This window comes from Podarcis gaigeae (assembly GCF_964106915.1).
Source record: "Podarcis gaigeae genome assembly, chromosome: 7".
NCBI classification, from domain to species: domain Eukaryota; kingdom Metazoa; phylum Chordata; class Lepidosauria; order Squamata; family Lacertidae; genus Podarcis; species Podarcis gaigeae.
In genome coordinates, this window is record NC_139683.1 from 738,089 (window position 1) to 750,479 (window position 12,391).

General features: G+C 52.9%; 1 protein-coding gene across 1 annotated transcript in view; it reads left to right on the plus strand.

Annotated features, from left to right (window-relative positions):
* Positions 1–12,391, plus strand: part of NUGGC (nuclear GTPase, germinal center associated) — a 42,178-nt gene that overhangs the window by 5,187 nt on the left and 24,600 nt on the right. Inside the window, exons 5-8 of the mRNA XM_083749554.1 lie at positions 1,239–6,129; positions 7,362–8,574; positions 10,151–10,376; positions 12,069–12,304. Coding sequence (XP_083605680.1) covers positions 1,239–6,129; positions 7,362–8,574; positions 10,151–10,376; positions 12,069–12,304 — 6,566 coding nt within the window. The remainder of the gene's footprint in view (positions 1–1,238; positions 6,130–7,361; positions 8,575–10,150; positions 10,377–12,068; positions 12,305–12,391) is intronic.

Here is a 12,391-nt window from a genome sequence, read left to right on the forward strand (position 1 = left end):
GCTTTAGGCAGCGACCGGCTCCCCCCCAGGACCTCCCAAGTGGGCCTCTGCTTCTTGCCAAATTTACAAGGGTCTGCCTGTTAGTCTCCCTTGCCCAGGGCTCCTGCTTATTCCTCCCCAACGTGCCTTTACCTGCCCCAGAGCTGACTCCACCTGTGACGGCAGGTGTGGGGCGGATGGGTGTGGCACGGGGGCCACGCGAGGCCCCCTGCAGCGCTGAATCAGGACCTTGCCTGGAGGATCCCCGCTCTCTGGCATGCACAAGGAAGCAGGCCTCTTAGCCTTGTGTCTGCATTTGCCTTCCTGAAGTATAATGTCCTGGGGGATTTAAGACAGGGCCAGAGTGGATGGGAAGTTTTGGGGCACCTGACACAGGGATGCTAGGCTCCTGCCCCAGAGTTCTGTGATCCCACAGGAAGGAGGTCTTTTAGGTATCCTGAAAGCTTCCCTTGTTTCACAGAGGCTGAATGTCTACGATGCAGTGGCTTTCTCTGATAAGGCCTTTTTATGGCAAATGGGGCCATAAATGAGAGCCAGTGTGGTGTAGTGGTTAAGAGCGGTGGACTCTGGGGAACCGGGTTCGCTTCCCTGCTCCTCCACCTGCAGCTGCTGGGTGACCTTGGGCCAGTCACCCTTCTCTGAAGTCTCTCAGCCCCACTCACCTCACAGAGTGTTTGTTGTGGGGGAAGAAGGGAAAGGAGAATGTTAGCCGCTTTGAGACTCCTGAAGGGGAGTGAAAGGTGGGATATCAAATCCAAACTCTTCTCTTCTCCATACAGCCACCCTCACCCCTCACATCCACATCCTCTCTAGGTTCTCACATTACACGTTCTGATGTGTTTCTTGTTTCTTAGGTCAGTGCAGGTTGGTACCCAGTTGGGGTTGTTTTGCTCTACAGGCTGAATTCACAGGTCCTCAAATCTCCATAGGGTTTTGCCAGCAAGGAAAACTGACGTGCTCTGTCTGTTGCATATTTGTATCTCCGCTGCTCTGTATATTGATGTTTTGAATGTTTGCTGCAAAGCTGCTTTGGGCTCAGCTCATAAGTAAACCCATCATTCAGTCAAGATGCCAGCAGGAGGAGGAGCTATGCAAAATAACCACGCAGGTTTCCTGACTGGGCTGATAGAGGGACACAACCCCCAGCTTCAGGGGCCATGTGGTGCTGTAAGGAAGTTGTTTTCGCAGTGAGTAACCCACGCTCCATTCTAACATCTTGATTCCTTTCTTCCATCTAGCTTCCTGCGTTGGCATCTGCTGGGGCACTGGTGCCAGTGAGCTCAAGGGTGGGATTTGCACCCACACTTGCAGGGGACCCACCTGGCACTCTGCCTGGCTCTGCCCACCAATGTCTGGCCATCAGCAATCCGTCCTCTGCAGCTTCATTCCTGCCTCCAGCTGCATCGTCGGCATCCATAAACTCTCTTTACCCGACTTCCAGTTTGCCAGAAGCACCTGGTCAGCCGACACTGGGGACATTGCCTCCTTCTGCCCCAGGAGATGCTCCCAGGCCTGTCCCTCTGCTTCTGCGTTCTGCTTCGCCTGGGGAGGGCTCGCGCACCACCGCAGAATCTTCTCCCTGGAGCAGCCTTGAGGCGACACACTTCCCCTTCTCTCAGGGAAGTCCAGAATCCAAGAATCCCTCCACCCCAAGTGGCAGCGAGGAGACCATTGCAGACGACCCCCAAAGCGGAATATCAGTTAGCGCAGCAGCCGGGCTCCCGGAGGATCTGCCACAGGTCCCCGGCGTCTCTCAGGTGGGGGGTTCTGAGATCTCTGTTTCCAGCACAGAAGAGCTGCTTCCTGATGACTCTGACCACGCTGAAGAGATGAGGGAGGTGGACGTGGATCAAGGCCCTGAAGACACAGCTGGACCTGGTGCCCAGGCGCAAGTCAGAGGGGCTGCAAGCAGAATGGAAATTCGGAGCCCCAGAGAAGAACACCAGGAGAGCTCTAGGGAGAAGACCTTACCTGAAGCTTCTGGCTGGGCAGAAAACGGAGCAAGCAACCTCACTGTGCAGAATTTGGCACAGCTCCCTGCTGAATCAGGAGAGGCTGAGCTGGATGCAGCGAGCAGAGCTTCTGAGGACTTTTCTTCTGCTGAAGAAACAGATGGCGACTTACCGGATAGTGACTCTTCTGCAAAGCGGAGTCCAGAGGAGTTTGACTCGGAGAGAGAGAGCCCCGCTTTGCTGCCGAGGAACCTGTCCTGTTCGACCCGGAGGAGCGACGACGAAATCAGCTTGCAGGAGTGGGCTTCTGAGAGCAGTGACAACATGGCCATGGAGCCCCCTGCAAATGCAAGCCTGCTAGCGATGGACAGTCGTGCTGCTGCTGCTGCTGGAGAGGGCAGTTTCCTTGAGCCAGAGTCGGGCTCAGGGCATGCAGAGGCTGCAAGTGGCAAGGTCTGCGTTGCAAAACGGTCTTATGCCGAAGTGGGAACCCAGACGGAGTGTCCAAAAAGAAGGAAGTTGGGTGTAGAGACTGCAGAGCCTTTGAAAGAAGACGCCCCCGGCGGAATGGCTTGTGACGACGGCAGCAAGTTAAACACGGAGAAGGTGACGGAGGGGCTCCTTCAGCAACCGCCCAGAGCTTCAGAAGTAGGTGCCCCAGCTGACAGTGAGCAGGCCAAGGGCGAGTTCTCCCCACAAGTAGAAGAGGATCCTGTGGCATCTTCTGGAGGAACACAGGAGATCCTGTCTTCAGGAGATCTACCAGAAGCTAAAGAGGAGGGGACTGCTATGGTGGCCGCATTGCCTTCAACCAGCCGTCCCCTGGCAGGAGGGGAGATTCCTGAAGAGTCTGTTGAAATGCTGAGACACCCAGTGGATGTTGATAGAAAGCTTTTCTGTGGGGCCGTTCCCAAAAGAAAGACACCTCCCTTTGAAGAGTGGGGGGAGGGCATTGTTGTTGTGAGCAAATGGAGAATGGAGCATGCATGTGCCGGACCTGACAGAGGCCAAGAGGACTGTGCTGCTGATTCCATCCTTGAGGCCGAAGGAGGGATGAGTGAAAATGATGGGCTTTTGCTTGAAACTGTTACTGGTGGTGCGTCGCTGGCTGGGTTGTCCGGACAGTCCAGTTGTGTCATCAACGGTGAGATGGAATGCCAAGAGGAGATGGACAACCATGATCTTCCTGAGGGCAGGGAGGTGAAGAGGGAAGGAAGGAGCGTCAGGGCAGCTGGTGGCCAAGATGAAGCCAATGGAGAAGGTGGCCTGGACAGAGATCTGAATCCAGATGCGGTGCAGGAGGAGATGGTTGGCAGCGCCAGGGCTGAAGGGACCCTCCAAAGCCCTGGTGGGAGCTGGGCACCATCATCTCCAGACTCGGAGGGAAGAAAGACCAGGGAGTTTGCTCCTCCTGAGATAAGTGAAGGTGACCTTGAAGAGAGAGGGGTCCCCCACACAGAAAGTTACTGTGCAAACACAGAGGTGTCTTCTCAGGCAAGCGAAAAGGAAGCAGGAAGGAGCTTGGAAGCTAAAAAGGGTCACCTTTTGGCCCACCAAGGTGGTGGCATTGGCAGGGAAGACGGTACGGACCCGAATGGAGAAAGTGCAGCCGAGACCCAAGAGTGCAGTGTCAGGGCAAGATGCTCGGATGGGGCGAAGGTGGATCCTGACCAGAAGGAGCCTCTTGGGACCTCTGCCCACCTGGAAGACCAGCAAGAGTCTCCTGGTCCTGAGCCTGAGGATCTGGAAGATGACTTTGCAGTGAAGCCCCGATGGGGAACCGATGTGGGGAGAGAGCTGTTTTACCCTGAAGACATGGAAGGCAGTGTTTGGGAGGAAGCCTGTGAAGGAAACAGGGCTGCTGAGCAGGCCGACCCGGAACGAGAGAACGGAAGGGGCCACTCTGGGGAGGAAGGGGCTGGGCTAGGACAGACCCCCGAGAGCTGCCATTGCACCGAGGGAAGAGGCAGCCTTCCGTTGGACACTCCTAGTGCTGGCTCTGGGAGCCCTGGGGCCGGAGAGGGGGTCACTGCTGGCGACGCCCCCAGGGAGACCCACACTGACCCTGCAGAGGTCCCAGAGTCCTCTTGTGGCCGTCAGCTCAGCTCTGAGGTTGGAAGGGAGGAGGAGGACAGAGGCAGCCTTCAGAGAGGGAGAAGTCCACTTTGGCATTCAGACAGTGTTTCAGAGAATCGCGAGGCCTGGAAGAAGCTACCTGAGGAATCCGCAGCTCGTGAGTCATGTGACGCAAGTGCTGAGCCGCCAGAGGGTTTGGGGATGTTGAATGCTGGTTTGGAACAAAATGATTCTTCCCATGATGAGGTATGCTGTGACCCAGAAGATGCTTTAGCTGCTGTACCTCAGACCCACAACCCAGAGGTGGCCGTGAGGGGAAAATCTCCTCCTTTGCCGAGAACTGCCGTGGGGAGAGAAGAGCTGGAGGATCGAACTGTCCAAGGAGCTGACCTTGTGGCTGTCAATCCTGCCTGCCTTCCTGTGGAATCTCCTTGCCTGGCAGAAAGCGATGCCAAATTTGGTGCAGAGGATCAAGCCCCAGAGAGTCCTGGAGGATTGGCTGGAGATTCTGGTTCAGATCTTGTTCGAGACAATTGGCTGGCGGATGATGAGTTTCCTGGTCAACTCAGAGTGGGAATCTCAGGTGCATCTCTTGAAGATGGAGAAACAATCAGAGAGTCTTCGGGCTGTCAAACACCTGCCAGCCGCACTCCAGGGGAAGAGGCAGGTTTCCTGAAGGGAGGAGCGGAAGCGCCGCTACTCCAGCATCAAGAGATGGAAACAGTGCCGCGCCCAGGAGATGGGTGCCAAGAGGAAGGTGCTTCAGACCCTTCTGGGGAGTTTGGTGAGGCTTTTGATGGCTCAGGGCATTGCAGAAGACTTTTGCAGGAGGAGGAAGAGGAAGAGTCAAAAGCCTCTTCCTTCAGAAAAAGACATTTCAGTGAAGATCAGGCCGCCAGGATGACCAGCTTGGAAAATGATTCTTTGTGTGAGGAGAGGCTCTGCTTGCTGGATCCTGTTTCAGTTCGGGCATCTACACCTGACCTGCACCCTTTGACCATGACACCTCCTGCTCCTCTCAACCCAGAAGGGCTTCCGGACCACTTTGGCAGAGCTGCAGGGAAGCCTCCAAACCAGCACGACAGCCAGGCAACCCTGTCCCTGGGAGAAGCAGAACAGAAGAACGGGGAGAGCTCTGCCCAGAAGGCGAGAGGGTGCTTTGAAAACACACTTTGCTCCGATAAGCCAGCAAGCGAAAACGAAAATGCAGACGAAGCTGAAACTGCTGAAGGGGAGGATTGCCAGTCAGCCGAGATCATAGAGGCTGGGAGATGCCCAAGCTCAGGTGAAGAGGAAATCAGCAAAGTCCAGCCTCAGGACCCCTCCCTGGATGAACCAGGTTCAACCCCTGGCACCCTGTCTGGCCAGTCAGGCCGCTTCTCTCATGAACAAGACAAAGACACATCCGACCCTATTCCGGAGAGCGTGTGGGATACCTGTTTCTCAGAAGAGGAGAGCTTCCAGTTGTCTGTGTGTTCAGGGGTACAGAATTCTCCCCCTAGCTCTCCCGCAAAGTCCCCTGAGGCAGAAAGTGCTCCCAGTCAGAAGAACAGGGACTTTTTCTTCTCAGACATCTCCAACAGTTCAGCTGAATCTCACCCCTGTGAACGTTCTCCCAGGCCGCCTGGCAGGGACGCTTCTGGGGCAGAAGGCGATGGGCGTCCCACCGGGGGTTCTGACTGGGTGGGGAAGGGGGCCGAGGCAAACGTGGAACCAGATTCTTCCTCTGACCCAGAAACCTCTGACATGGACTGGTTTGACGAAGACCCACAGACGCCGTCCCACCAGCCTGTGTCCCCCAGGGAAAGCACCCCAACTCCTAGCGGTGACCCCCCATCTGAGCCTGACTATCCCATCAGCTTTGCTCCCGGTGAATGTGACGCCCACGACCTCCAAGAAGAGGGTGGCACCTTCGAGGGAGAGGGCGGCAACGAGGCTCCCAGCGTAGAGGGGTCTGGATGGGCTGCCCCCTCTATGAGCCCCACAACTGATGGGGAGGAGGAAGAGCAAGAGGTGGTGATGGAAATGGAGACAGGGGGTCTTAGTCAGAGGCCAGAGAGAGCCCTTCTCCAGAGAAGCCCTGGAGGTTCATCGTGCCAAGGTATGTTTCAAAAGCATCTTCTGAAGGGGGAAGGGAGGCAGAACGGATTGGGCCTGCCTCGCCAGGAAAGGTTTCAGTGTGTGGTGCTGTGTTTGGCTTTTACTAATTTTTGTTGGGAGCCAGCCAGAGTGGCTGAGGCAACCCAGTCAGATGGGCAGTATATTATTATTATTATTATTATTATTATTATTATTATTATTATTATTATTTAAGAGGCAGTGGGAGGTGGAGGGCAATTTAGGGCTCATGCAGACTTGCACTTGCTCTGCCTCTTGGGAAAACTTGTTCTTTACCATTGAATGGGAGCAAATGTCAGCTGAGCTTTCTCTGGAATGACATTTGCTCCAATTCAGTTCCAAAGACTGGTTTTCTGGGGGGAAATGACAGGGCAAAGGCAAAACTGTTTGGACAAGTGCCTGTAAATCATGGGACAAGCGGGAAATGGCTTGGAGCTGTTCTTTCTAGGTACGTGGGAATTTCCGACTTCCCATCTGGAGTCTGGAATGGTACAGTCTCAGGATCGGGTGATTTGTCTGCATGTAGACATAGCGGCAAATGTCACCTATTCAAAAGGGTGCCAGAAAAGCGAGGCTGTTGTGCTTGGAGAGTCGGGTGGTGGAGGAGGAGCTCCTGGCGTCTCCACCAGGAAAACCACCCCACTGCTAGGGTAGACCAGAGGTAACCAGCTGACGCAGCCCAACCTGCCCTGGCTTGGGTGGCACCTGGGAGCTCTTCCACATGGCTCCTAAGGGAAAGGAAGAGCAATGCTTCCAGTTCATACCTTGCAGAGCTGGTTCAGGAGGGACCACCAAGGCAGATGGTGTCGGAAGCCCCTGGAAGACACTCTAGAAATCCCTCTTCCACCCTCCCTCTCTGGATAAAGGCCATCACCCATCAGGACATCGAGGCCAGTTGAGTCCCAGACTGGAAGGGGTCTAGACCAGTGGTTGCCCAAGTGGGCAGTGCTGCCCCCTAGGGGGGATTACCTAGGGGGGCAGCAGGGGGGCACTGGAGGTGCAAACGACTATCAGACTTCAAAAAGCTCATATCCCAGAACCAAGCTCCATCAATTCTGTTGAATTAATTATATTGAATAGCTAAGGGGGACCTGAGGATGGTTTTATAGAACCAAGGGAACGACGAAGGTTTAGACATTCTGTAACTTCTAGGAATGCTTGCAGTGGTCCCACCACAACCCTTTCAGCCACCTTGCTCCAAAATTCTTTCCTCAGATATGGAGCATGACCTTGGTGTTGACCCGCCTTCTGCATTATCGTCTCCTGATGCGAGGAGAGACATGGAACATCCTCAGTGGCCTTACAAAGAGCATCTCTGCCAAGACGGTGGTGGAAATCTCACTTCCTCTCCTTCCAGGACAACGTCTGTTGCTTCTGCTTGTGAGCCAGCCAGCTGCCCCCTGTTGGGTGACGTGAAGAGCGAAGATCTGGCTGTTTCTTGCTCCAGCCCAACTCAGGTGAGCAATCCAGGTGAGCATCCCTTGGCTCGGAGCAGACCAGGCTCGCCTCTGCCCGCCTCTGAGGATCCTGGTTTTCCCGGCATGGCTGGGAGCATCGGGAAAGATCCTGAGCAGGACCTGATCAGTGGCAGCCGTGGGGCAGGATGGGAAGGACCTGAGGACTCCAGCAGCCCTCCGCAAGAAGCTCCAGGGAACCCCTTGCTGGTCACAGGTGTGTCTGGCGATCAGGTGCCTGCTTGCAGCCCCTCAAAACAGAAAGATGGCGCCTCCGCTCTGGGTTGCTTGGCAGGTGCGCCTTGGGTTTCTCAGCGCTTCAAGGAAGAAAAGGACCCGTGTGGTCCTGGAAAAAGGCAGGACGGCCCCAGCTGTGACACAGCGTACCCCACGGCTTGCTCCCCAGTCATCACAGTCCTGCATAAACCCAAACCCTCAGCAGACAGGCAGCCAGAGAGTTTCTCAAGCTCTGGAGACTTTGGAAACAGAGACCGATTGCTCCTTCCTTGTTGGCTAGAAGATACTGAGTTGAGCTCGCAGCTGGATACGGAGCGCGTGTGCTCAGACGATGAATCTGTGGCCTGTCCTCCTTCTCCGGGCTCCGAAAGAGACTCCTCCGTGTCAGGAGACGGTGCTGGGCCTCCTGCATCTCGGGAGGCTGAGGTGACGGGGCAGTTGGATGGGGAGCAGGGCGGCTCCGACGATGAGTCTGTGCCCTGCCCTTCCCCTCCGGGCTCTGAAGATGCAGGCTCTTCCTCCAAGTCGAGCGGCCGTCCTGGGGCTTCTGTCACCCAGTCACAGAGCGACCGCTGGCCTTACGCTGCTGGAGCACAGAGTGATGACCCGAAAGACTGGGCATCCTGCGAGCAAGACGTGGAGTTTCAGTTGCAGGAGTGCCAGTCTGTCCTCGGAGAGATCTTGCGGTCCCTGGAGTCCCTGGAAGGGATAGACCGGCTGCATATGGAGAAGTGGAGGTAAAATGTTCCCACTTTCTTTTAGTCGTAAATTTTTATTACAGCTTTTTATGATACAAGATTAAAAAAATCTGTATACAAACAAGAAAATGAGAGAGAGAAGGATGTATGGGGGAGAGAAGAAGAAAGGAAAAGAAAAAGGGCATCTCATTCTCTGTCTACCAGTTACATAAAAAAAAAAAAAAATCAAAACATTTGCTCCATGATACCGTCTAACTATTCTACCTTCTAGATTCAGGTAGGTAGCCGTGTTGGTGTGACGCAGTTGGAAAAAAATAATTCAGATATCTGAAGAAGTCTGCATGCACACGAAAGCTCTTACCCAGCACAAACTTAGTTGGTCTCTAAGGTGCTACTGGACAATTTTTTATTTATTCTACCTTCTATAAACCAGTATTTTTCCAGTTTTCAAGCCTAAATATCATGAGTTCATTTTACTTTCCACACAAAAAGTCCAAAAGGGGTCAGCAATAGTTTTTCTCTAATTAAATGGATCAGCTTTGGCTCCAATACTTTCAGCAACCTGACTTCCTACTAAATAATGGTAAATCTTGCATGGGAAAGAAAGGGAGCGCCCAGCAGGTGAGGAGTGGCTTAGATGTGATCAGCAGAGATGGCACAGCTCCAGCAGAACACGAGTCTTCCTGCTTCCCAGGAGTCAGCCTTTTCCAGAGTTCCTGGTTAAAAAAAACTCCTTTCCCACTAGGTTCAGTTCAGAGTATAAAGTGTTTATCGTCTCATGGCACAAGCACAAACACAAACACCCTAGCCACATAAACTTTTAAGAGATCATGAACTAATCTACTGTTTTTCTGGTCTTAGAAGTAAACCTTGTAGAGACACAAGAGAGATCCACTAGCTCCTTAGCTCTCCATGCTCTTCTGAACCAAACAGCATGTCCCCTTCATCTCCTCTTCTGAGCAAATCCCTCTCCCTCTTGCCAGGGCTGCTGAAGGCAGCCTTGGCTTAATACCAGTTTCTTAGAGGAGGAGTCCTGCTCAGTGGGCGGCGCTGCTGCTGCTGTCAGTGACAACGATGACACAGCAGACTTCAAGAGCGCAAAGGCCTCAGTCAGACCATCTGATGCGTCTGACACTGAACTGGAAGAACCACTGTTCACCACTGGCCACTTTTCTCCTAAGAAAGAGGAGATGAGTGTAGAAGCCTTGCCTCTAGTACGCAGATCTGAAAGGGCCACAAAAGGCAAACCTCCAGAGATTTGCTGATTAGTTTGTTAAGACGGCAACTGCTGTTCTTGGTAGCTCAGAGAAGGTGTGGGAACCTTCAAGCTTCAAAGAGGTGCAGGAATTAACCTCCAAAGATGCTGAACCATGGCTTAATGCCATGAAGGCTGAAATGGATTCCTTGTATAGGAACCAAACCGGGGACCTGGTGCCAATAGTTCCAGGCATGAGGCCGGTTGGGCTGCTCAAGACACGGGTTCACCCATTTCCCACATTACACCCGCAAAGATAACTGTTTAAAAAGGAAGTCAAACGTCAATGGAATTTAAACTGTGTGCGTATTAGAGTGGAGCTGCTGGTTTCTGATTCTTCGTTTTCTTCCTCCCCTGAAGAGAGCAGGTTGCGTCTCTCCAGAAGGCCACTCAGATGCCCCAGACCCACATCGCGGTGGTGGGCAACACGGGGGCAGGGAAGAGCTGCCTGCTGAACGCCCTTCTGGACGAGGAGGCCGTGCTGCCCACCTCGGCCATGAGAGCCTGCACCGCCGTGGTGGTGGAGGTCTCCCGGGCGGAGGGGAGCAGCCCCTACGAGGCGGATGTGGAGTTTCTCTCCCGAGAGGTAGGTTGGGCGGCCGGGGGGCAGGTCCCCCCCCCAGCTCTCTTCTGTGGGGGCTGGTCTCCTGAGTTGGGGTCCGTGGGGGCACCGGAGACTAAGACAACCTGGAAGGGGCTAGTGGGGAGCGGAGGGGAACAAAGCAGCCTGGGGGCGTTCTAGAAGGAATTGTAAATAAAACTGCCTCAGTATCATGTAATAAACAAAAATCTGCCCTCATTCCCTTGTGGGGAACGCAAGAGCCCTTATAGAGTCCTTTGTAGGTTCTCCATCGGTCGGAGAAAACAACAGAGGCCAACCAGAGAATATTGAGAAGCAAAGCAGCTAGTAAGCCTGATCTTTCTTGATCTGTTGCAACAGGGTCCTCACTCCCTACATGCAGGAAAGGAGGAGGACACAGAACCCAGGTGTGCCCACCCCTATATAGACATTTTAAATTGCCTTCCCTGGTGCTCAAGACAACCCCCCCCAAACATCATACCTACATCACAGAAAGGGTGGTCTACAACAGAAATCTGAGTGCATTGTTTATCTCATAGAATCATAGAGTTGGAAGAGACCACAAGGGCCATCTCCTGTCTGGCAAGTTACCTGTTAATGGTCACTTGACTGGATTATCTGGGGAGCCTGGCCAGTCTTTTGTAATGACAAATACTTAGTTCCTGAGCCAGGTCACAGGCTCACCCTATTCATATACAGACATGCCCTTAAGGCAGGATTTGTGAAGGAAAAGACAATGGGGAGGCTTTTCCATTTTCCTTCAACCTTGCAGAGAAATGTTTGCGGTCAATTTGGGAGGGACAAAATGGTTTCAGGACTTTTTCTGTGGGGTTTCAGTCGTGTGGTTTATATATGCAGTTATGAACATTTATTGTGCGGGGGGTTTTTTGTGTGTATATATACACACACACACATACATATATTACCTTATTTTTTTTTATTTCAATCATAATGCCATTAAACAAATATATGTATTGACAAGCTGTAAGGTGTGCAGAAGATGATCAGGGGTCTGGAAACCAAGCCTTATGAGGAATGGTTGAAGGAGCTGGGTTTGTTTAGCCTGGAGAAGAGGAGAAGGAGAGGAGAAAGGAGAGCCACCTTCCAATATCTGAAGGGCTGTCCCATGGAAGAGTGAACAAGCTGGTTTACTCCTGCTCTGAAAGATAGGACTCCAACCAGTGGATTCAAGTTACAAGAAAGGGGATTCCCTGTAAACATCAGAAAAGACTTTCTGACCGTAAGAGTTGCTTGACAGCGGAAGGGTCTCCCTCAGGAGGTGGCGGACTCTCTTTCCTTGGAGGTTTTCAAGCAGAGATTGGGGGGCTTTTTGTCAGGGACTCTCCCACTGGAATTCCTGCATTGTAGGGGCTTGGACTAGATGACCCTGTGGAGTCCCTTCCAACTCTAGGGTTCTGTGATTCTATTTAAAAGCCGCCTTTGCCGACCTGGGGCCCTCCAGACTGGACTCCCATCTCCTTTGTGCTGGTTGGGCATGATGGGAGTTGCTTTTTGAATATTTTTACTGGAAATATCTTACTGCTGTTAGCCGCTCTGAGCCCGGCTTTGGCTGGGGAGGGCGGGATATAAATAAAATTATTATTATTATTATTATTATTATTATTATTATTATTATTATTATTAATAATAATAATAATTTCCCTCTTCCGTTCTCCATGGTGTTTTTCCCTCCTGCAGGAATGGGATAAGGAGCTGAAGGCTCTCCTTGAAGACATGAAGGACAAGTTTGGCCACCTGAAGAGGCGTTGCCCGGATCGCAAGACGGAAGCCTGGGCTGCCTACAGCCGCGTGAAGGCCGTCTACGGGAGAGTCGATGAGCTGGAGAAGCTGGAGGAGATGCAGGAGGTGACGCAGCACCTGGGGACAGTGAAACACGTCTGCGCTGATACGGCAAGTGAAGCGTTTATTGGCATGTACCTTTGAAACTCCTGAAATCGGCTTTGTTGCGTCAGTGTAAGCAGAGAAGACTGGCTTTGTATCAAGGAAACCGAGTCCTCCAG